General features: G+C 32.4%; 1 protein-coding gene across 4 annotated transcripts in view; it reads left to right on the forward strand.

Moving 5' to 3' along the window:
- Nucleotides 1-19,957, forward strand: part of RPS6KA6 (ribosomal protein S6 kinase A6) — a 151,266-nt gene extending 131,309 nt beyond the window's left edge. For all 4 annotated transcript variants that reach the window (XM_064483005.1, XM_031446151.2, XM_031446153.2 and 1 more), the window contains 2 exons: nucleotides 14,430-14,570; nucleotides 16,238-19,957. In XM_064483005.1, the coding sequence (XP_064339075.1) occupies nucleotides 14,430-14,570; nucleotides 16,238-16,363 (267 nt within the window). In that variant the 3' untranslated portion in view covers nucleotides 16,364-19,957. The remainder of the gene's footprint in view (nucleotides 1-14,429; nucleotides 14,571-16,237) is intronic.
- The last annotated feature ends 1,544 nt before the right edge of the window (nucleotides 19,958-21,501 follow it).

A 21,501-nucleotide genomic window follows, 5' to 3' on the forward strand; every position in this document is an offset into this window, starting at 1 on the left:
TTTTGCCATAGAAATAATTACATCCTTTTTGCTTTAACACGGTTGACCATACATCGCAGTTTGTATGGGACAGTCTTGGTTTAGGTGCCTTTGGCTCTTAAGTGTCCCAGTTTGGATAACAAATTATATGGTCATCCTAGCTTTAGCTGTCCTTAAATTTGGTTAAATTTTTTCAATGAATATATAATAAAATTTAATATTGTTGCACTTTGTTATGAAAAACTGATTTTTTTCTGAAACAGGGATTTTGATATTTTCCATGAATACTTACTTAGTGCTATAAACATTGAGCACTCATCGTGTTTACATGATAGTTATTACTTTAAAAAGAAAGCAACAATTAATTATTTAAAGTTCAGACATCAACATTGAGTTTAATAGAGAAGATTGGAAGGTAGCATAGTTTAGTACTTATGAGCCAGGCTCTTACTGACTGCCTGGATGCATATCCTTACTTACTAGTTATGTGTTACATACTTACTGGCTATGTGACCTTGGAAATGGTGCTCAACATCTTTGTGCTTCAGTTTCCACATCTGCAAAGTGAAGATAGTAATGGTACCTACCTCAGGGATGTTATGAAGATTAACCAGATTAGTGTATGTGGCACATAGTCATAATAAATGTTCACTTAGTGTTAGCTGTTATCACTAAGAATGCATAGAGCACTCTGATGATCCAATGTTAATCTTTGAAATTCCTATTGGCAATAAAAAACCTTCATGAGTAAAATTAAAACCATAGTAGTGTATTTCAATATTTGTATAGGCCCACCTCCTGAAATTCTTTTTCATTCTCTCACCATCACTCTCTGTACTTTTCAGTAAACTTTCAGAATCCTCAGGAAAGTACAAAAAAAAGATAAAGTTTAATGTTGAGCACAGTAGTGTTTTTTTCTTACTAAATTTTAGTACGTATGGTTAATTTATTTATTGAAACATACTTTGGTGGGTAGGAGTAAAGGAACCTATTCTTTTGGGCTAGACCATTGATTTTTTTTTTTTAGCTGAAGTATAATTGATATACAATAAAGTATACATATTAAAAGTATATAATTTAATGTATGGCATATTTACACACCAATGAAAATACGTTATGGCATATTTACACACCAATCAAAACCATCACCAAAATCAAGATAACAAACATATGTATTACCCCTAAAATTTTCTCTTTCTAATCCTTCCCTCTTGCCCCATATCCCCAACTCACAATCGCCCACCCCTCATTCCCTGACAGCCTCAGACCTATTGTCTGATACTACAAGTTAGTTTACATTCTTCTAGGCATGTTTATAAATGACATCATGCAAGTATATATTCTTTTTTGTCCCTTTCTCTTATAATTATTTTGAGATTCATCCATGTTGTTGGAGTGTATCAATAGTTTGTTGCTTTACATTACTGAATAATATCCATTATGTGGATATCCCACGGTTTTTCCACGTACCTGTTGATAGACATTTGGGTTAGTGGTAGTTTTGTGATATTACCAGTAAAGCTGCAGTGAATATCCTTGTGGAAGTGTTTGTATGGATGCATACCTTTCATTTTTTTATATAAATACTCAGGAACAGAATGATTAGGCCATAAAGAAACCACCAAACTGTTTTTTAGAGAGCCTATGTCATTTTACATTTCCAACAGCAATGTATGAGAGTTTTAGTTCTTAGATATCCTTGCCAATACTTGATATGATCATTCTTTTAAAATTTTAGCTATTTTTAAGGTATGTAATAGTATCTCATATTATTTTTAATTTACATTTCCCTAATAACTAATGATGTTAAGCATTTTTCATGTACTTACTTGCCATCTATCTTCTTTGAATTATCTATCGAAATCTTTTGTCCCTCTTTTTTATTTTGGTCGTTTTTCTTATTATTGAATTTTAAGAGTTCCTGACATATTCTAGATGCAAGTTCTATAGCAGAGCTATGCCTTGCTAACATTTTCTCTCAATCTATAAATTGTCTTTTAATTCTCTTAAGTGTCTTTTGAAGGGCAGAAGTTTCTAATGTTGATAAAGGCCAGTGTTTCATTTTTTTCCTATGTATCATGTTTTTGGTGTTATAGCTAAGAAATCTTTGCCTTACCCCAAACTTCAAATGTTTTCCCCAGTGCTTTTTATTGGAAGCTTTATAGTTTTAGGTTTTACCTTTAGATCTATGATCCATTTTGATTTAATATTTGTATATGGTAAAATATATGGTTCACATTAAATTTTCCATACAGATACCCAATTGTTCCAGCACCATTGGTTGAAACTGCCATAGTTTCTGTATTGAATTACATTATCTTGATCAAAAATCAGCTGCCCAGATATTCATGGTTCTACTTCTATACTTTCTGTTTTTTTTTCATTAACCTACTTGTCTTTACTCCATTACCTCACTGCCTTCATTACTATTTTTTTATAATTAAGTTTTGAAATTAGGTACTACTGGTCTTCCAACTATTTTCTTCTTATTCAGAGTTGTTTTGAACTGAATCCTTTACATCTTCTTATGAATTTTAGACCTTTCAGTCTCTACCAAAAAAGGCTCTTAGGATTTTGATTGAGATGAGTTTGGGTCTTCAAATCAGTTGGGGGAGAATTGACATTTTAACAACGTTGAGTCTACTGATCCATGAACACAGTTACCTCTGTCCAATTAGTTAGATCTTTAATTTCAGCAGTGTTTTATAGTTTTCAGTGTACAGGTCTCGCACGTCTTTTATTATATATTTTACCTAAGTATTTCCTGTTTTTCTTGCTATTGTAAATGACATTGTTTTTTTTTAATTTTTTAAAATTGTATTTTATTGAGTTATAATCAGTTTACAATGTTGTGTCAATTTCCAGTGTTGAGTACAATTTTTCAGTTATATATGAACATACATATTTTCATTGTCACATTATTTTTCGTTGTGAGCTACCACAAAATCTTGTATATATTTCCCTGTGCTATACAGTATAATCTTGTTTATCTATTCTATATATACCTGCCAGTATCTACAAATTTCGAACTCCCAGTCAATCCCTTCCCACCCCCCACCCACTTGGAAACCACAAGTTTGTATTCTATGTCTGTGGGTCTGTTTCTGTTTTGTATTTATGTTCATTTGGCTTTTTCTTTTTCTTTTTTTTTTTTTAGATTCCACATATGAGCGATCTCATATGGTATTTTTCTTTCTCTTTCTGGCTTACTTCACTTAGAATGACATTCTCCAGGGACATCCATATTGCTGCAAATGGCATTATTTTATTATTTTTATGGCTGAATAGTATTCTATTGTAGAAATATACTACATCTTCTTTATCCAGTCATCTGTCGATGGACATTTCGGCTGTTTCCATATCTTGGCTATTGCAAATAGTGCTATTATGAACATTGGGGTGCAGGTGTCTTTTTGAAGTAGGGTTCCTTCTGGATATATGCCCAGGAGCGGGATTCCTGGGTCATATGGTAAGTCTATTCCTAGTCTTTTGAGGAATCTCCATACTGGCATTGTTTTTTATTTTCATGTTCCATTTTTTTTTGCTGCTAGTATGTAGAAATACAGTTGTGTTTTATATTGATCTTGTATACTACAAGTTTGATAAAATCACATTAATTCTAGTAGCTTTTTTTTGTAATTTCATCAGTTTTTCAATATAGACAATCATGTTATTTGTGAATAAAAGCAGTTTTAATTCTTTCTCATATGGATATGTTTGTTTATTTTCAATGGCTAGAACTTGCAGTATAGTGTTACAGAAGTGAAGAGGGTGGACATTTTTGTTTTGTTCCTGATGTTGAGGGAAATCTTTTTTTTTTAACCACTGAGTATGATGGTTCACTGTGGTTTTAAATGGATGCTTTTGATTAGGTTAAGGAGATTCCATTCTGTTCCCAGTTTGATGAACATTTTTGTTGGGAGTGGGTGTTGGATTTTGTCGAATGCTGTTTCTGTATCTTTTGAGATAAATCACATGGTTTTTTGTTTGTTATATGCAGAATTACATTGATTTTCAGTTGTTAAACCTATCTTGTATTCCCAGGATAAACAACACTTGTTCATGATATATTATCCTTTTTATGTATGCATATAACTGAATTTGATTTCCTAATTTTTGGTTACAATTTTTACATTTATGTTCATGACGGATTTGGATTTGTAGTTTTCTAGTAATATCTATCTGATTTTGGTATCAGGGTAATACTGGCCTCATTACATGAGTTCTGAAACATTACCTCTTCAGTTTTCTGGAAGAATTATTTAGAATTGGAATTGCTTCTTAAATGTTTGTTCTGTTGACCTTGAAAAACCAGAAGAGCCAGTTATTTTACCAGCAAAATGAGTTTATTTTGGGAATAGGAGAGAATTGCACTTTGGGACAAGCAAGCTAGGGTGACCTATAGGCAAGTCCTGAAGGAGAAGGGCTTGCTTTTATAGGTAAAGTAGGAAATTGGGGAGGGCTGTGGTGATTGTTTATTGGCTGCAGGTGGTGGGCAGTTTGTTGTTGCTGGGTCAGAAGGAAATGTTCTTTCTTCTTGCTGGGGTCTGTAAGCTGAGGTGAGTGACACATGAAAGCTCCCCCTTTAGGTCTTCCTGACTCCATTTTAAATGAGGTTTCCTTTATTTATTTTTACAGTTACAATTCACCAGTGAAATCTATTTGGGCTTGGAGCTTTCTTCATTGGAGGTTTTTAACTATAAATACAAAATATTTAACACCTAAATGGCTATTTGGGTAGTGTCTCCTTGAGTAAGCATTGGCATTCTTTTTCTTTCAAGGAAATTGTTCATTATTGAATATAATGTCATAAATTTTTTTTCATAAAACCTCCTTACTAATCTGTTATACCTACTTTCATATTTCAACCATAATCTATTTCTCTTTGCAGATATATCAGTTTTTGCTTCATGTATTTTGAAGATCTGTTTTTAGGTACATAAATTGTTTATAAAGTTGACCTCTTGAATGGCTGTCCCCCTTATCATTATGAAATGACCTTTCTCTCTGTTAATTTTCCCTATTGTTGTTGAAACATATTTTCGCTCATTATAAAATTCTAGATTTTCACTTTACTGTTTTTGTTTTTTGAATCTCCCAATTTTACTGAAATATAATTGACATTCAGCACTGTATGAGTTTAAGTTGTCCAGCATAATGATTTGATTTATGTACATCATGAAATGATTATCACGAGTTTAATGAATATCTATAATCTCATACTGATACAAAATTAAAGCAATAGAAAAAATGTTTTTCCTTGTGATGAGAATTCTTAGAATTTATTCTATTAACAACTTTCATGTATAATATACAGTGGTTTTAATTATATTTATCACATTGTACATTATATCCCTAGTACTTACAACTAGAAGTTTGTATTTTTTGGCTACTTTCCAATTCTATTTCCCCCACACCTCACCTCTGGTAACCACAAACCTGATCTCTTTTTCTATGAATTTGTTTGTTTTTGAAATATAATTGACTTACAACACTATGTTAGTTCCTCTTACACAACATTAGTGATTCAATATTTCTGTACATTTCAAACTGATCACCACGATAAGTATAGTTATGATATATCACCAAAGGTCTTAACATAGTAATTGACTACATTCCCCACACTTTATATTTCATACCTGTGACTCATTTATGTCACAACTGAAAGTTGATACCTCTTAATCTCCTTTACCTATTTCTTTTTTCACCATACCCCCACCTCCCCTGTGGCAAAACCTGTGTGTTCTTTGTATCTATAACACTATTTATTTATTTATTGGATTTTTTAAATTGAATTATAGTTAATTTACAATGTTATGTTAGTTTCAGGTGTACAGCAAAGTGATGGTTACACATACATACATATTTTTTCAGACTCTTTTCCATTATAGGTTATTACAAGATATTGAACATAATTTCCTGTGCTGTACAGTAGGTCTTTGTTGTTTGTTTTATGTACAGTAGTGTGTATATGTTAATCCCAAACTCCTAATTTATCCCTCCACACTCCGCATTTTCCTGTTTGGCAATCATAAGTTTGTTTTCTATGTCTCTGAGTCTATTTCTGTTTTGTAAATAAGTTCATTTGTATTTTTTTAGATTGTATGTATAACTGATTTCATATGATACTTGTCTTTCCCTGTCTGACTTACTTCACTTAATATTGATCATCTAGGTCCACCCATGTTGTTGCAAATGACATTATTTCATTCTCTTTTATGGCTGAGTAATATTCCATTGTATGTGTATCTGCATTTTCTTTATGTAGTCATCTGTCGATGGATATTTAGGTTGGTTCCATGTCTTGGCTATTGTAGATAGTGCTGCTATGAACATTGAGGTGCATTTTATCTTTTTTGAATTAGAGTTTGCTCCAGATACTTGCCCAGGAGTGGGATTGCAGGATTATATGGTACTGCAGACATTGTTTATGTTTTGTTATGTGTGTTCATTTGTTTTGTTTTTTAGATTCTACATATGTGAGATCATGTGGTATTTGATTTTCTCTTATTTCACTTAGCATAATAACTTCTAGATTCACTCATGTTCTCACAAATGGCAAGATTTCATTTTTAATGGTTTATTAATAGTCTATTGTGTGTATATACATATTATATATTATGTATATTATATATGTATTTTATATATATATATACACACACACACCACATCTATATCCATTTGTCTATTGATGGGCATATAGGTTGTTTTCATATCTTGACTATTGTAAAAATTGCTGCATTGAACATTGGAGTGCATATGCCTTTTTGAATTAGTATTTTTGTTTTCTTCAGGTAAATACCTAGAAGTGAAATTGCTGGATCATATGGTAGTTCTATTTTTAGTTTTTTGAGGAACCTCCATTCTGTTTTCCCTTGTGGTTGTACCAATTTACAATCCCAACAACAGTGCGTGAGAGTCCACTTTTCTCCGTATTCTCACCAACACTTTTTGTTGTCTTTCTGATAATAGCCATTCTGACAGATGTGAGGTGGTATCTTACTGTGGTTTAGATTTTCATTTCCTTGATGATTAGTGGTGTTGAGCATCTTTTCATTGTTCTGTTGGCCATATGTAGATCTTCTTTGAAAAAGTGTCTATTCAAGTCCTCTGTCCATTTCTTAATCAGGTTGTTTGGGTTTTTTTAGTGTTGAATTGTATGAGTTCTTTGTGTACTCTGGATATTAATCCATTATCACTCATATTATTTGCAAATATCTTCTTCCATTCTTCCTTTTCATTTTCCTGATAGTTTCCTTTGCTGTGCAAAAGCTTTTTAGTTTGTTGTTGTCCCATTTGTTTATTTTTGCTTTTGTTTCCATTTACTGAGGAGACATTCAAAAAATATTGCTATGTCTGATGTCAAAGAGTGTACTGCTTATGTTTTCTTTTAGGAGTTTTATGGTTTCAGGTCTTAATTCTGTAATCCATTTTTAGTTTATTTTTTGTCTGTGGTGTGAGAAAGCAGTCCAGTATGATTCTTTTGCATGTATTTTTTTAGTTTTATCAACATCTTTTATTGAAGAAGCTGTCTTTTTCCCATTGTATTTTCTTGTTTCCTTTGTTGGAGATTAATTGACCATGTGTGCATTAGTTTATTTCTGAGCCCTATTCTTTTCTATGATCTATGTGTTTGTTTTTGTTCCAGTACCATACTTTTTTGATTACTGTAGGTTTGTAGCATAATTTGACCTCAGGGAGTATGATATCAACAGATTTCTTCTTTTTTCTCAAGATTGCTTTGGCAATTTGGGGTCTTTTTCTGGTTCCATACAAATTCTAGTATTATTTGTTCTAGTTCTTTGAAAAAATCAAAGGTTTTTTGATAGGGATTGCATTGAATCTGTAGATTACTTTGGGTAGTATGGACACTTTAACAATATTAATTCTTCCAATCGAATCAAATGGGATAGCTTTCCATTTCTTTGTATCATCTTCAGTTTCCTTCATCAGTGTTTTATAGTTTTCAAAGTATAGGTCTTTCACCTCCTTGGTTAAGTTTATTTTTAGGTATCTTATTCTTTTTGATTTGAGTTTAAATGGGATTGTGTTCTTGCTTTCTCTTTCAGATAGATGATTATTAATGTATAGAAAATCAACATATTTCTGTATATAAATCTTATATTCTGCAACTTTACTGAATTCATTTATTCTAAATGCTTTTTGGTGGAGATATGAGTTTTCTCTATATAGTGTCATGTCACCTGCAAATAGTGACAATTTTACTTATTTCCTTACAGTTTGGATAACTTTTATTTCTTTTCCTTGTCTGATTGCTTTGGCTAAGACTTCCAATACTATGCTAAATAGATGTGGTGAAAATTGGCATCTTTGTCTCATTCCTGATTTTAGAGGAAAAGCTTTTAGATTTCACCATTGATGTTAGCTACGGATTTGTCATAAGTGGCTTTTATTATGTTGAAGTATATTCCCTCTGTGCCAACTTTGTTTAGATTTTTTTTTATCATAAAAGGATGTTGAATTTTGTCGGAAGCTTCTGCATCTGTTGGGATGATCATATGATTTTTATCCTTCACTTTGTTAATGTGGTGTATCACATTGATTAATTTGTAGATATTGAACCATCCTCTACATCTCTGGGATAAATCCCACTTCACCATGTTATATGTTCCTTTTAATGTATTGTTCAGTTTGCTGACATTTTATTGAGGGTTTTTACATCTGTGTTCATCATTGATCTTGGCCTATAATTTTCTTTTTTTGTGGTGTCTTTGTCTGGTTTTGGTTTCAGGGTCATGCTGGCCTTGCAAAATGGGTTCAGAAGTATTATTTCCTCTTTAGTTTTCTAGAATTTGAGAAGGATGAGTGTTAACTCTTCTTTAAATGTTTGATAGAGTTCGTCAGTGAAGCCATTTATCCTGGACTTTTGTTTGTTGAGAATTTTTTAATTAATGATTCAATTTTATTATTGGTATTTGGTCTGTTTGCATTTTATATTTCTTCCTGTTTCAGTCTTGGGAGATTATAAGTTTCTAGGAATTTATCCATTTCTTCTAGATTGTCCATTTATTGGAGTATGATTGTAGCAATCACTTATGATACTTTGCATTTCTATGCTATTAGTTATAACTTCTCCTCTCTCATTTCTGATTTTATTCATTTGGGCCCTTTCTCTTTTTCTCTCAGTGAGTCTGGCTAAAGGTTTGTCAATTTAGTTTATATTTTTGGAGAATGAGCTCTTAGTTTCAGTGTTTTTTTTTCCTATTGTGTTTTTAATCTCTTTCATTTATTTCTGTTCTGATCTTTATTATGTCTTTTCTCCTACTTACTTTGAGTTTTGTTTTTCCTTCTTTCTCTAGTTCCTTTAAGTTTAAGGTTAGATTGTTTCCAGTTGTTCTTGCTTGCTGAGGTAGGCTTGTATCACTATATACTTTCCTCTAATAAATGCTTTTGCTGTGGCCCATAGATTGCGGATCTTTGTGTTTTTGTTTCCATTTGACTCTAGTTATTTTTTGACTTGTTTGATTTCTTTTGTGATCCACTGGTTGTTTTGTGCATATTATTTAGACTCCACAGCTGTGTTTTTCTGCAGTTTTATTTTCTTGTTCTAGATTTCTAGTCTTATGCCATTGTTGGAAAATATGCTTGATGATTTCAATCTTCTTAAATTTATTGAGGCTTATTTTGTGGCCTAGCATGTGATTTATCCTTGGAGAATATTCCATGTGCCCTTGAAAAGTATGTGTGTTTTGTTGTTTTTGGACCAAATGTTCTGTGTATTTCTGTTATTTCCATCTGGTTTAATGTGTCATTTAAGGACAGTGTTTCCTTATTGATTTTCTCTCTGGATGATCTGTCCTTTGATGTAAATGTGGTATTTGAAGTCCCCCTACTGTTACTGTGTTACTGTCAATTTATCCTTTCATATGTATTACTATTTGCATTATATATTTAGGTGTTCCAACACTGGTTGCAAATATATTTATAATTGATATACCTTTTTGTTGGAGTGATCCCTTGATCATTATGTAATGTCCTTTTTTTTTTTTTCTCCTGTTACAGTCTTTGTTTTAAAGTCTATTCACCTAATGCAAGTACTGCTACCCCAGCTTTCTTTTTGTTTCCATTTGGGTGGAACACCTTTTTTATCCCCTCACATTCATTTTTTGTGTGTGTTTAGATCTGAAGTGAGTCTCTTATAGGAAGCATGTAGATGGTCTTGTCTTTTTTTAGCCATTCAGCTACTCTGCCTTTTGACTGTAGTATTTCATTCATTTTCATTTAAAATAATGATTGGTAGGTATGTACTTATTGCTATTTTGTTCATTGTTTTCTGATTGTTTTTGTCATTCTTTTTTGTTCCTTTTTTTCTTTTGTTCTTTTTTGATTTGATGACTATCATTATTGTTATGTTTGGATTCTTTTTTCGTGTGTGTTTGTGTCTTACAAGTTTTTGCTTTATGGTTACCATGATGTCATTTAACAGCATATATGATCATTTATAGTTAATTTTCTCTTAAGTTCAGACTTATCTAACAACTCTGCATTTATCACCCCTTATGTTTAATGTTTTTAATATTATATTTTACATCTTTTTGTGTATATCGCTTAACTGTTTAATGTGGATATAGATGATTTTACTACTTTTGTCTTTTAACCTTCCTAGTAGTCTTATAGTGGTTGCTCTTTACTGTATCTTTGCCTTTACCAATGAAATTTTTACTTACATAATTTTCATATTTCTAGTTTTGGTCTTGTCTTTTCTACTTAGAGAAATTCTTTTTAAGATTTCTTGGAGAGCTGCTTTAGTGGTACTGAACTCTTAGCTTTTCCTTCTCTGTAAAACTCTCTCCTTCAAAGTTAGTGATACCCTTGTCAGGTATTCTTGGTTGTATGGTTTGTCCTTTCAGCCCTTTCATTACTATATTGTGGAACTCCCTTCTGGCCTGCAGGTTCTGCTGAAAGACTTTGGGAATTACCTTGTATGTAACTAGTTGCTTTTCTCTTGCCATTTTTAAGATTCTCTATTTTTAATTTTTACCATTTTAGTTACAGTGTGGCTTGGTGTGGATCTCTTTTGGTTCATCTTATTTCTGTCTCTGCTTCCTGGACCTGGACATCCATTTCCTTTCCCAGGTAGTGGAAGTTTTCAGCCATTATTTCTTCCAATAAATTCTCTAACCCTATCTCTCTTCTCCTTATGAGACTCCTGTAATGTGAATGTTAGTACTCTTCTTATTGTCCCAGAAGTCTCTTTAAAACTATCCTCATTTCTTAAATTCTTCTTTTCCTGTTCAGCTTGAGTGATTTCCACTATTCTGTCTTCCAATTCATTGATCCATTTCTCTTTATCATCTCATCTACTCGAGTCTGTCTAGTGTTTTTCTCTTTTTTAAAAATTTCATTTATTGTATTATTCAGCTCTGTTTGGTTCCTCCTTATGTTTTGTAACTCTTTATTAAACTTCTCACTGTGTTTTCATCCATCCTTCTCCCAAGTTCATTTAGCATTATTATGGTCATTACCTTGAAGTCTTTATTGGGTAGGTTGCTCTCCTTTACTTCGTTTAGTTCTTCTAAGGTTTTTGTCTTGTTCCTTCATTTGGAACATATTCCTCTGTCTCCTCATTTTCCCCAATTCTCTGTGTTTATTTCTATATAGTAAGTAGATAAGTTGTTTCCTGATCTTGGAGAAGTGGCCTTGTATAGGAGTCATCCTATGGGGCCCATCAGCTTACTCCACTCAAGTCACCAGAGGTATATGTCCTACTGGTACCCCATGTGTGTGCTGTGTGGGTCCTTCTGTTGTGGTGGAGCCAACTACTATGGGCACACTGATAGGCAGCACTGACCCCAACCCAGCTGGCTGCCAGGCCCTGCATTGTGTGGTGGCTGCTGGCTCTGTGTTGGGCAGAGCTGGGTCCTGGCATGGCTGGTTGCTCAGCCTGAGTAGTCCCAGTGCTGGTGCTGGCCTGCTAGTAGGACAGGAACAGAAGCCAGGGTGGCAGTCTGCAAGGCTTGGGGGAACCTAGGGCTGGTACCCCACCATTGGTGGGTGGGGTTGTATCCCAGTGCAGCTTGATGCATATACCTGTGGGGTTGTTATTTTTATCTTTGTTTCACTATATGTAACATGCCTTTTTTTTCTTTTTTCTAGTTACTTTTAAAATTTTCTCTGTCTTAGGTTTTGAGCAATTAGGTTTGATGTGCTTTGATGTAATTTTCTTTATTTCTTATACTTGGGGTTCATTGAGTTCTTAGATCTGTGATTTCATAGTTTCCATAAAATTTGTAAATTTTAGAGGCATTATTTCTTCAAATATTCTTTTCTTCTCTTTCCTCTTTTTTTCTGGGACTCCAGTTGCACTTCTGTATGTCACTTGAAGTTGTCCCATAGCTCACTCATGCTCTGCTCTTTGCTTGTTTGTTTTACACTCTTTTTTTTTTTTTTTAATGTATCTATTGCTATGCCTTCACCGGTCTTTTTACCTGCCATATTAAATTTGCCATCAATCCTATTTGATTTATTTTGTTGTCCCACATTTTAGTTTTCATCTCTGTAAGTTTTATTTGTGTCTTTTTTATATCTTCTCTGTCTCTACTTAACTTTTGAATATATGTGTCAATTGTGGGTCAATTTTGATTGATTGATTTTTCCTTTTCATTATGCATTGTATTTTCCTTCTCTTTAGTATGCCTGGTAATTTTTGATAAGAAGCTTGACATAGTGAATTTTACCCTGGTGAGTGCTGGATGCTTTTGTATTCCTATTCTTGAGCTTTTTTCTGGGCCACAATTAAGTTAGGGGAAACAATTTGTTACTTTTGGGTCTTCCTTTTAAGATTTTTTAGACAGGAGCAAAACAGTGTTTAATCTAGGGATACTCATTACTCAGGCAGGTTTCTTTCAATTTCTCTACCAAATACTCTGTGAATATAATGTTTTCCAGTATAGCTGGTGGGAACAGGCAGTATTCTTCACCCCACGAACTCCGATTTCCCTCTAATCCTTTCATATGGTTCATTCTTCCCATGACCTTTGTTATTTTTTTCACCATATAGTGGTTTGTCAGTGATCTGCTGAACACTTGAAGGAGACCCCATACAGATCTCTGTAGTTCTCTCTCTGCTTCTCACACATCTTTGTTAGTTTTTCCTGCTAACTCTGTCTGCCTTGGTCTCCCCTGACTCTCAGTTCTGTCTCCTTAACTCAAGAAATCTGCCAGGCTCTGCCTGGGTTTTCTTTACCTGTGCAGCATCCTGAAAACTCTCTTAAGGTTCTAGGCTGGGGCAATCATAGGACTTACTTGATTTGTTTCCTATCTTTTAGGGATTACTTTCCTTCATTGCCTAATATCTGCTCTCTTGAAAACTCTTGTTTTCTATATTTTATTTTATTTTTTCCTTTGGAAGGGCTTGATTTCAAACAAGTGAGTGAATCCAGTCCCTGGTTTTACATTTTAGCCAGAGGCAGAAATCCTTGGACTGTTGAACTTTTATCACTTTTATGATTATCATTTATGTCTGTTTTATTGAAGTAATTCACTGTTATATTCTTTTAAATTTTTAAATTTGATTCTATGCATATGTTCTTTTTCCAATAGACTTTTTAGATTGGTTGTTCTACTCTTCTACATAGTTTCAACCAGTTACACTATTCTTCAAATTCTGATGTTGCTATGTAGAGTCTTTAGTTTCTCACTGCTTCTGCTATTGATAAAAAGTTCACAAATGATTTATTTCTATTTTAGAAGATGCTTGTTAAGGAAAGTTTAATTTTCCTTTCTATAAAAGATGCTTGGTAGAGATAGTTTATTTAAAATTGTTACATCATTTAATAGATTTAAAGTTGTGTTTTACTATGAAGTTATATTACATTTACAAGTTTTTATTACAACATAGAGAAAATAAGCATATTCACATTTACTCTGATGAAAAACTTACAATGTTCTGACCACTGCTATGCTAACCATCAGCTGCTAATCTTGGACTTATGTTTTGCATTCTTTAATATTTTATACAGTAAACCACCAGTTACTGAGTATATTAACAACATGAGACCCCCCCCCCATGTTGTATCTATATACAGATACTCTTATAATTTGGGATCCAGATTACCAGCAAAGATCAGTAATTACTTTCTCCTCTTGACAATTTAGCACATTCCAGTGTAACTCCTGCTACTTTACATTTCCCTCCTCTCTCACTAACCACTTACCAGTCCACAGATTTGGTATCCCTGATTTTAGAATGATAAGTAAGAATTTATCTATTGTACTTATATATAGAGAAATCTGTTTCAAGATTCTCTTTTAACAGTTAACTGCAGTGTATAGGTTTTGTTTTCCCTAATGGTAGGTCATATAAAACAGATTGCAAAGATATTGATGCTTTCATATTTTCAGAAAACGTGAAATGGTATATTTTACTAAACCTTTCATGTTATGTAGTTTCATATATGTATATATATATTTTTTTCATTTTAATTTAGGACTTGCTTTCTCATATGCTACATATGGACCCACATCAGCGGTACACTACAGAACAAGTATTAAAACACTCGTGGATAACCCACAGAGATCAATTGCCAAATGATCAGCCAAATAGAAATGATACATCACATGTTGTTAAGGTAAAACAAACATACTTTTATGCACCTTCTAAATACTCGATACCTAATAAAGCCATTGCATGCCATTCACTGATGACACATATAATTACCTTAAAATATCTTTTTTTTTTAAAGGTATCTTAATAGATTTTTTGTTTTGGTTTGTTTTTTTAAATAACAACCATGGAATCTTCTTAACCTTCTTTACCTACTGCCTTACTAATGATAAATAAAAATTTCTTGATTGTATTTGACTTGCTCTTAAAAGACACTGGGACTTGAAGCAGACTAAATGCAAGTTTCATATAGAAACAAAAGATTACTGTTGGTTCCTATGTATTTGGTGAAAGTTTCCATATGTATAGACATTGAACTTAGATTTTATTTATTTTGTATTTTTCATTGAAGTATAATCAGTTTACAATTTTCTATTAATTTCTGGTGTACAGCATAGTGATTCAGATATATATATCTGAATTTCATATTCTTTTTTATTCCTTTTCATATTCTTTTTCATTATAGGCTATTACAAGATATTGAATATAGTCCCCTGTACTGTACCCTAGGACCTTGTCGTTTATCTGTTTTATATATAGTAGTGTGTATCTGCAAATCCCAAACTCCCAATTTATCCCTCCAGCACCCCCATTCCCCACTGGTAACCATAAGTTTGTTTTCAAACCTAGATTTTAAATTTTAGTGTTTTATACATTTATCGGTTGATGGACACTAAGGTGTTTCCATATCTTGGCTATTGTGAATAATGCTGCAATGAACATGGGAGTGCAAATATCTCTGAGGATAAAGTAATTGTGGTGTGTAGGTGTGTGTATGTGTGTGTATATATATATATATATATATATATATATGGAATCCTATATGTATAATGTACATATATATGAAATATATATAATAGAATATTATTCAGCTTTTTAAAAGGAGGAGATCCTGCCATTTGCAACAACACAGATGAGCCTATAAGACATTATGCTAAGTGAGATAATCTAGACACAGAAAGAAAAAAAAAACATATTATCTCTCTTATATATGGAATCTAAAGAAATCAAATGTGTAGAAGCAGAGAGTAGCACAGTGGTTACTAGGAGCAGGGAGGATGGGGAAATGGGGAGATGTTGGTCAAGGCATAGAAAGTTATATTTATGTAGGATGAATAAGTATAGAGAGTCTAATGTGAAGCCTGATGACTATAGTTAATAACACTATATTGAATACTGAAAATTTGCTAAGAGTAGATTTTAGGTGTTCTCATCACACACAAAAGTGAGAAGTACGTGTGAGGACAAATTGTTAATTAGCTTGACTGTAGTAATCATTTTACTATGTATATCAAAATAACATGTTGTATGACTTAAATATATACAATTTCTATTAAAAATTAAAATTAAAAATAGTTAAAAGCAAAGTAGATGAGTTATGAAAGGCTGATAAAAATAATACATTTTAGTGTTTAAAAATTTGTGAGAAACATAATTATTGAAATAAAAATATACTAGTAATCAGGTGTTAATTAATCAAGGGAGCATCAATACACAGATAAGGATTCTCAGTTATTTTCCTGGGGGGAAAAAGTTGCATTCTGGTTAAACCTCTCGTGATATACTGTGGAAGTTTTTTTTTTTAACCTCCAGAGATTGTTATTCAATTTGTGATATTTCTCATTGTTTTAGGGAGCAGTGGTTGCCACATACTCTGCTCTGACTTGCAAGACCTTTCAACCAGTCCTAGAGCCTGTTGCTGCTTCAAGCTTAGCTCAGCGACGGAGCATGAAAAAACGAACATCAACTGGCCTGTAAGATTTTTAGTGTTCCTCAGGCAAACTGGATGAAGAGAAAATTAAATGTGTGGCTTTTTGTCTAATCTTATATCAAAGGCATTGTTTTCTGCTACATTACTTGAATATTCTGTTTAAGCTTCCTTTTTTTAGGGGGAGTGAGGTAAAAAACATATGCAGGTCCACAATATTCATACTATGTTGTTTTTCAGCAGTGTCCACTTGTTTATTTAAGTATATAATTGGTGTCTACAAGGTCCTAACAATTCTTCTGCACACTAACTTCTTCCTTTCAAATAAAGTTACTTTAATAGTTTTTCTGGTTTTGTAAAATAATGGTTTGCGGAATCATTACCAAGAATCAAGATGCAAATGTAATAGTATAATTCCAAGCAGTGTCAGTATTTTTTAGCATTAGATTCTGAAAGGATAGATTTTTTTTTAATAAGAAAAACAAAAATGTGTTGTAGAAGCTTGTTATTGTGTACAACCAAAGTTCTCCATTCATTTGACTCTGTAATTACTAAAATGTAAACAGTAGTTTGGTGCCAGAACAAAAATCATTTGTGCTAATATGTGAACTCCTGTTATGGTTGGTGCCAAAGTTTTACAGAAGAATTAAATCACAGATAATGTGTTCATACAAACCTATATATTATCCATAAGTGGCCTCATCTAGAAATAAAGGTTTCCATAAGGCTTCTGTAAATGTTACATCTAATGGAATTGTAGTACAAGTGAAGAATTTTTTAGCCAAAGGCTTTATATTAGTGTTGTAATCTACTAAATAGGTCATAGTTAAGCCTTTGAAAATAAAGTACATGGTGTTGGCACTTCCTTGGTGTTATGTAAGCTGACTTTCAAATTAACCAATTGGATTTAATCATCATCTGTACCGTTTATAATGAACTACACTGTTGTTTTTTAGACTTCATGTGCTTTGAATTACAGTGTAGCATATTAATCTAATTTGAATCCTTTGGTCATATAGTTGAAATTTTACTGTAGTGGACTTGTGGGCTTAGCACACATAATATAATTGTAACACATTTCGGTAAACTTTGGACAATGATACATAATAGTAATACTTCCATAAGATAAAGTGTCTTTTTAAATAGGCGGTAATATTAATGATCTACATAAAATTTGAACACATTTTAAAGTCTTATTCATTGAAAAAAAGGTCTGGCCAAATTGGTCCTATTATTAAATTTTATGATTCAGAACCACTGCATAGTATGTATTGTTTTATCTAAATTATGGAATTTTTAGGAATCTTTTTGTGTTATTGAAGAAAATACCATTACTACTAACTACTACTGCTGCTGCTGCTGCTACTGCTACTGACAGAAAGAATTCATGAATGTAAACTGGAGGATATTACACTTTTGTTTAGTGAATATAAGCGATCTACTTGTGTGTGCTTTATACACTGTTGTGTATTTTATTTTGCTTAATTCAGAGAGAGAGGTGATTAGTGAGTGCTGAAGTATACAGTTTAGGGAAAGAGACTTGTAACTTGCGTATATAATAAAAGAAACTATACATAATTCTCTTTATAATGTAAGTGATATATATTCCATGCACAAAGATCTGTTTCTTGTGTGTGATGTATAAAAGTATGTATCCTTATTTTGAGGTGTCTTTTTGCAATAAGTGAAAGACACTAAAGAACATCTAATGTTACATAGAAAACATTACTTAGAAGTGTAACTGGGATCATAACTTCTGGATTTTTATGTCCCAGTCTGGCTTTTTATTTTCTCATTTTGCTTTATTACTAGAAGTACTTGCATGTGACAATTTATGTCCTTACATTCTGACTTATTTCCCTCTTGTCATTATCTTGTTTGTGCTGTTATGTCTTCTTATCAGAATTGGTATGACAAAGTCAGAGGTATGATTTTGGTGTTCAACTTTTCAGAACAAAGATACTATTTCCATCTATGCTTTTGTATTAATAGAATTAGAGTAAGTGCAGTTGGAAAATGAAAAATGATCACAAAATAACTTTCAGTTTTTCCATAATCAGTAGTTTTTAAAAGTAGATGATCTTAATTTCTCAATGATTTTTCTTTGAAAGGTTGTGTCATACAGTCCTTTCATGAAAGGAACATTATCAGAACTAAGTAATGAACAGCATGATTCTGTATCACTCAAGTGAGGATTGACAATGTGGAAAAGACACATATATGCTAGTGGATTTCCCAATAATTGAGAGTTTTCTTCTGGAAAATTCAAATATGGTAGCTTAACAACAGTAATAGGGGGCAACCTATTATAAGGGAAAGCTTGATATTACACCTTCATTCTGTAGAACGAACCCAGGTACAGATGCCTAATCATGTCCATTTTGGCTGAAACTAATTTAGAACAACAAATCAGAAATGAATGAGACAATTTTTGATGGGACTTCTATAAATGCTTAACCAGTAAAAACAAATCCTTTCTATGAGACTTTGCAATACTGTAGTTTCTGATGGATTTGTGAACACTTATTTTGCATTGTTTTTCTTTTTAATTGATGGTTCTTGGTAGTATTTAATTATAGCACAGTTTGGGGTTATTATTGTTCTGGAGAGGAGAGGATATTGTATCTTTTTTCCTCAAAGGGAAAACACCAGGTTTGCCCAGATAGACAGAACTATCTATTGTCCTAAAGCACATATTATCATGAATAAACTCAGGAAACCATTTGTAAGAAAATTAAAGTGTAGTGCTTGTGTTGGTGATTTTGTGGGAAACAATAATGGTTTTAATTCTTTTATGAAAATCAAACTTTAGCCTATTTTCTTAGATTCATGAATGCCTAAACATTGATTTTTGTAATGTATTGCCATTGGTAATTAAACATAGTCAAATATTTTGATAGCACCTCTAGTTAGCCCAAAGGGATTTCATATGTATAGGCAACTCAAATCTTGATGTTTGTAATGTCTTCTCTTTGAAACATCATGTTAAAATAATAGTACTTCCCGCAGAAACTTATTTATACTGATTGAATAGTATTTCCTGACAGTAAGAGGCCCTTCATTTATGAAGAAGGAAAAGAACCACTTACTTTGGCATTAAGATCAACTGAAAAGCTTACGCTTTAAACTAGGCAAAGTATGTCTTTGGTATTCTCTACATTCTCTTTCTCCTGGCTTTCCAGCTCCCACATGCTATCCTACTTGAGTACTTCACAGAGGACTCCATGATTAAAGCTTCCTCCAGAAGGATTCTGTGCTCCAAAAGAACCTCCCACCCTTCTCCTTCCCTGAATCAGAACTTCATTCTCACAGAGCAGCTATTTTCAGCAAAAAAAAAAAAAAAAAAAAAAAGGCGAAAGGAAAGCTATCTCAAATTAATTCACATTTTTCTGTCAGTGGCTAATAGATAATTGGCATTTTTCAAAGAAGATGTCCATTAATCAGATGAGTTTCTAGTTGCTGCATTTTCAGGCAGTCTAAACAGGTGAGAATAATTTTAAGTTCAGTTATTCTCAGGGAAGATATTTTGGGCAAGAAATTTATACAGTGTACCCTAGGATCAGATTATCAGAAAAATTTGTTTTTTTTTGGTTTTTCTTTTTTGTTTTTTTTTGGTTTGTTTTTTTTTTTGCACAGCTTCCTTGCTACTTCTCAATCTACATTTTCTTTTTAAAACTTCCAAGCTTTTTAATCAGAATGAACTTCACAGTGAACTTCTGTGACAGAATGGTGTGGAGGGAGGCAGTTGTTGTTAAGCCCATATTTATCTGGTATTCTTGTTTATCATAGTACATAGTGCATATAACATAAGGAGTCTCCCTGGCCTCAGCCCCTATTCCTATTTTATTGATAAAGAAACAAGAGCACAGAAAAATTGAATGCAAACCATCAGTGTAGTCGAAGTCTCCAGATCCTTTGTCTAGATTTCAGAACACAGAGAGCCTGTTTATCACAATGTGATTTCTTAACAAGAATGCAAGCCATATTAAGTATAGATTGGTCAACTACAATTAAACTCCTTTAGAACAATTTCTTACATTTCAAACCTCATTCAGGTACTTTTGGCATGTATCTCAAAATGAATGATTACTGAAATTAACAGAAAATTTCAGTACTGTGCTATCTGCCTTCCTATGCAAGAATGTAGTGTCATTGATAGTGATTATTTGTAAACATATTATACTCATGGATGCACTGTTTCTTGTTTTAGTCATACAGTATAGTGAAGTCCATATAATTTGAATGAAATGATAATGCTTGATCATCTAATATTCAGTTTGGTTGCTAATAGTTGAAAGTATAGTAAGCCCTAAGTTATAAGCAATAAGTTTCTTTAAAATATGAAGAAAAACACAAAGGAAATAATTTTTAAATTACAGAAATTCAAGATTGCTTACTTATGTAATATCCCACAAATTATGTACCTTTTAGTTTATTGACTAACAAGAAATCTTAGCTAAATGCTTAGGAATATATATATATATAATTAATATTTGATTTTATCTTATATATATATATATATATATATATATATATATATATATATATATGATTGCCACATTATTGCTTTATATTCACATTTCTAAACCTTGTACAATGGAGCTTCTTTGGATGACTATTTTGCTTTCATTCTATTTGTCTAATTACATGAACTAATTTACTCTTCAGAAGATATCTATGATATCTATTAAGCATCTAATTTTATGTGGGACAGTTCTAGAGAATGTGTTAAGTCCTTTAGTTTCTTAATAAATTGTCATAATGTGACCAATTAGATTTATTTGCTTTTTTTCTTTCCTATCAACTAATACTGTGCAGGTGTCACATTTGAGTTCTCTTTTCATATTCAGTCTCTCTGAAATTGAGAAGACTTATAGCAAAAAATGTGGTTTTTTTAGTATGGTAAAATTCTTAACATCATGAAAGCAGTCGAGCAAGAAACGACCATTTTTAAAGTTATATAAGAAACTTTAACTAAATATCCAAATGGCAGCATGGTTTGGAAATGAGAATTTATTTTACATTAAATTCCACAGTACAAAAAAGGAGAATGTGGTTTTTCTGTGTTTGATTTTTTTTTGAAACAGTAAGTAGTGTTGGAAGTTATGAGTTACATAGGGTTTATGCAAGGAGAGCATAGTCTTCTAAAGCCACACTGAAAAAAAAGAAAAAGCCTTGCCAACACTTC

This window comes from Camelus dromedarius, chromosome X (genome assembly GCF_036321535.1).
Source record: "Camelus dromedarius isolate mCamDro1 chromosome X, mCamDro1.pat, whole genome shotgun sequence".
NCBI lineage: Eukaryota > Metazoa > Chordata > Mammalia > Artiodactyla > Camelidae > Camelus > Camelus dromedarius.